Source organism: Arachis hypogaea, chromosome 14, assembly GCF_003086295.3.
Source record: "Arachis hypogaea cultivar Tifrunner chromosome 14, arahy.Tifrunner.gnm2.J5K5, whole genome shotgun sequence".
Taxonomy (NCBI): domain Eukaryota; kingdom Viridiplantae; phylum Streptophyta; class Magnoliopsida; order Fabales; family Fabaceae; genus Arachis; species Arachis hypogaea.
Genome location: NC_092049.1, coordinates 82137784 through 82142599, shown reverse-complemented (window position 1 = coordinate 82142599; position 4816 = coordinate 82137784). Strand labels below are relative to the sequence as shown.

Below are 4816 nucleotides of genomic sequence, written 5' to 3'. Positions count from 1 at the left end.
CAAAGGTGATAGAACAAAGCATATTTCTCCCAAATTCTTCTTCACTCATGATCTTCAAAATCAAGGGACAATTGATGTCCAACAGATCCGTTCAAGTGACAATCTGGCAGATTTATTCACAAAGTCACTCCCAAAATTCTCCTTTGAAAGATTGGTACATGAGATTGGGATGCGCCGATTTCGAGACATTAAATGATGTCGACAAGAGGGGGAGACTGTACTCTTTTTTCCTTGGTCAGGTTTTTTTTTCATTGGATTTTTCTTGACAAGGTTTTTAATGAGGCAGTTTCCATCACAAAGGATATTGTACTCTTTTTCCTTCACTAAGATTTTTCCCACAGAGTTTTCCTTTAGTAAGGTTTTAATGAGGCAATCATCCTAAATGGGCATCCAATGGGGAGTGTTGTGATAAGAATGGGGCGTGGATGCCCATTCCCATGTGAAACTTACTTTCTCAAAAAGGAATAATATTAAATGAACGTTGAAATTGTATCCCCTCATTCATGTATAAATAGAGGCCTTTGCTTCTAAGAAAAATACAATCAATAATAACAATATTCTCTCTCTCTTTTATATTCTCTCTCCTTACAAGTATTTTAAGTACTCCTCTCTCTTATTTTTTATATATAATATTAGTAAATATATTAATCATCTCTATTATATTGAGATAATAATTCTAATAAATATTACTACTTGGGTTATCTAATTATATTTCCATATTTTATTTGTTACTTCTTCCTTATTTATTTAGTTATTTTATAACAATTGATAGTATTTTTAAGGAAAAGGTATGTTTTATATTCATATGGTTTATATTTGGTTTTAATTTTACACGCAAGTCTTATTTTGTCTCAGTTTTATATCAGACTTTTCAAAATATTTTAATTTTTCTTTTTAAATAACATTTCTATTAGCCAAAAAAGATCATTCCCAAGGCTATGCTCATGGATCTAGAGCCAAGCAGCATGCCAATTGTCTGATTTATTCAATAGCTTATGCTTATCCATACTCTACAAAAATTCAGAACTTTTTGAAAATATTATAAATCATGTTATCAAAATGCTGAAATTTATGGAATATTATCAAAATGCTGAAGGGATAAGTGAAGATATCTGATTGGGATGGTTGGTTGTGGAGCATGGAGGAGGGTAAAAGTGGTGGGTGGATTTAAGAGTTGGGAGTGGTGATAGCGGTAAAAGTAAAGAGTTCGGGTTGATAGTAGCAGTGATGCAAGGAAGAAGAAAGGAAAAAAGCGAAAAAGAGAAGTGGTAAGAGGGAAAAAGAAAAGAAAGGACAAAATTGGAAAGATATTAGCTAATCTTTGTCAAATTAAAATGTTATTAGATCATCTCTCATTCTTCTCTAATATTGTCTCTCACTCTATTTTTTTTCTTAACTTCAATTTTGGATAAAATATATTATTTATTCTTAATGTTTATGATTCTTTTAAGAAATATTTTTAATATTTAATTTACATTCAATTTTGTAACTAAAATTTTTTATTCATTGAAATTTGTCACTAATATTTTGGATTTATTTCAAATTTATGGAATATTATCAAAATACCAAAGGGGTAAATGAAACTGTCTAGCTGGGATGATTGGTGGTGGAGCATGGAGAGGGATAAATGTGGTGGGTGGAATGAAGAGCTTGGAGGTGGTGATAGCAGTAAAAGTGAAGAGATTGAGATTAATGGTGGTAGTAATGGTTTGGTGGGATTAAATTTTTATAGTGGTCTCTCAGATTCGGTTCGTGCACCAATTTAGCTCTTGAGATTCTAATTGGACTTTTCATGTTCTTGAGATTGTGTGCTGGGTTACATACTGGTCCTTCACTCGAATTCCGGCGTGACTTAGCGACGGACTTGCTTATGTGGCACAGCCATTGCCACCTAGGAACTCATTGTGGACAGATGATGTGGATAGTATTTTGCAATTTTTCAATTTAGTCCCTGTCCCCTTTATAAACCCTAAAGCTTCATCTGCTTCCTCTCATTCTGGTTCTCTCCATCAACGTTTCGTTCTTCATCTCTTGTCTACATTAATAGTCGTCCTCCATGAGAGAAATTGGGAGCCACGTTGCAGGAAGCTCGAACTGGTCATCGTCGACGGAGAACTGGACAAGAAGCACAACGCAAAGCAGGCATGGGCAGGTTCCAGAGTGGTGCGGCTGTGGTTGGGCGGGTTCCGGAGTGGTGCGGTTGTGGTTGTCGCCTTGTGCTTAGGCGGTCAGTGCCAGAGACACATCCTAACAAGCCCTTCTTTGGTTGTTCCAACTATAATGTGAGTGAAGGTAACTTGTTTGTAATTTAATTTTTTTTGTTGTGACATTAATTTATGGAGGGTTGTTTGCAGACAAGTGGAAAAAAATAGTGTATCTTATTCGTCTGAACAGATTGTGTGCAAGAGGAGCTGACTAAAAAAACTGTTCCAAAAGATTATGGTGAAAAGAAAATGAACTTTGCATGGTGGGTAGGCAAGATAGAAGCAGACATTAAAAATATGAAATTCGGTTTGGGGTGTTGGTAGTTGTTGTTTTTGTAGGAATGGTGTTGTTCAAGAGTTGAGAATACGGCAATGTAACATTATGTAATATAATGAATGAAAGTTTTTTGGGGTAACATCACAATGGTTCTATTATTGATGTTAGTTTTCTATAATGTAATATCATGTAAAATGAACAAACAGTACTAGTTAATAATTAATAAAAAGGTTGATTTAAATCATCCATAGTATCACTTAATTTAAATCAAAATACCACAAAGCATTCATAGTTTTACGCAGTGCAGTCATAAGTATTTGCCCATAGCAAGTGATATGATATACTTGACTAAACTTAACAAAATGAACAATTTTTTATAGTGAGCACAGTCAATTTTTTTTACAAAAGATGAACAGTTCGCAAAAGTAATATCCTAGTATCAAGTTTCACTTCTTCCGTTGGTGCTTAAATCCAAGAGTGGGTACAAACTTCAAAAAATTTGTGAATTGTGAGGCTGAACTTGCACCCTGCATTGACTCCAGTGCTGTAGAGGGGGTTGGTGGTGGTGATCTTCTTCTAGGAGATAATTTTGCAGGTCTTGTAGCTAGTTTAGCAGTTGCTTCAGTGAACTACACAAAACACAAACAAAAAAGGAAAATCCAAACACATCAGCCACTACCAAAGACCCTAAACCTTCTTCAGTTATTAGTGAAGAATTAATAAAAAAATTTATTAAAGAATTAATGTCAAAAGTCCTCTTCTTTTCACACCCTCTCTTGGTATGACTCTTTTGCTGACAGTACTTGCAGGTGAATTGTCTTAGCTGTCTTACCATAATTGCACCTGGCTTAGCTTTCTTGCCAGAACTGGTGCCTTCATTGGCATCCTTCCTCCTCTTTGTTTAAAGATTTCCTGACTTTCTCTTGATTGGTGGTGCCAATAGCCTGTTATACTGACTTTGTTCCCAGAAGGCATGGCCAGGTAGAGGATTAATGTGGTACTTGTATGTTTCTTTGTAAGACTTCATGGTTATCAATTTGTGGCAAAAGTCTTCCGAGTGCTTGTTCACTTCATACATGTCTAAGATCAGAAAGGTGATGTCAGATGAGTACCTTTTGCATATCAGAGATGAAGTTTCACCCATAAATCTTATAGTCTCCAAGATCTTCATATAGCAATTCTAGGAACCACTTCCAGTTCTCAAAGTTCTCCACTTTCACAATTGTCCACGCAATTACGTATGTATAGTGATTGGCATCTTGTCCAACAGCAGCCCCTGAATACAATCTTCAAGAAAGCCCCATCAAGTCCAATTAATGGACGACAACCAGTCTTAAAACCAGATTTGCACCCACTCAAACAGATGTACATCCTCTCAAAGATGATGTCACCACTAGGCAGTGGCTTTGTGCATATCTGAACTGTGGATTCCGGGTTGGTCGTCAACAGCGTTTCACCATAGTTCCTTACAATGGCATATTGCTCCTTCGCATCCCCATAAACTACATTCCTAGCATCATACAGTGCCCGCAATATTAAATTCCTATTGATCAATAAATCGTATTTCGTGTTGAAAAAAGTTGTAGCTTCACAATTCCTGAAATTGGGATATTTCCTTAACTTTTTCACCAACTTACCTGCAACCCAGTTTCTATTTGCTGCCCTGTTCCTATCCTTTCTTGGACAGGATTGATCATTCAAGAATGTCTTCACTTGCCAGCAACTGTCTTCGTGGTCCCTCGAGGCGTAGACTACCCACTTGCAATCCTTCACCTTACATTCTTCCCTTACCCTTTTGCTATCATTCTTCCTAAACTTCATCCGTCTTCCTTCTTGTATAGTAAACTCTCTCACTGCCTCTTTGAAGTCCCACTTAGTGTTGAACTTCATTCCTACTTCCAAATGCAATTTCCCGGACCTAGCACCATGCCTAAACACTGGAAATACTTCATCTGAATCGTCCTCTCCATCCAGCTCATCCTCTAAATTCGGTGGAATTTTCATCTCCAAAGAGTGCCATGAGTTGGCACTATCCGATTATGAACCTGAATCATAGGCGTCATAATTATCAGCCCTGCCACCCCCAACAAATCCAATATCAACATCTTCATCAGAAACGTCTTGCACAAATGCATCATCATCAACACAAACCTTAGCCTTCCCTTTTTCCATTCCACTCTCCTGCTGAACCTTCTTTCTCGCACTGGGTTTTCTAACTTTCTTCTTGGACGAAGGAATTTTGTTTCCAATGCCTGATTCACTTGAACTATCTTCCGACTCTTGTGGCTTATACGCCTCGTCCTCAGCACTCTCATAGATATCATGAGAGTCTGAG

General features: G+C 36.9%; 1 protein-coding gene across 1 annotated transcript; it reads right to left on the bottom strand.

Moving 5' to 3' along the window:
* Positions 1 to 3681: 3681 nt before the first annotated feature.
* Positions 3682 to 4485, bottom strand: LOC140178615 (uncharacterized). Its single transcript, XM_072215815.1, has one exon. The coding sequence runs from the start codon at positions 4483 to 4485 to the stop codon at positions 3682 to 3684; it is 804 nt and encodes a 267-aa protein (XP_072071916.1).
* Between the last annotated feature and the right edge of the window lie 331 nt (positions 4486 to 4816).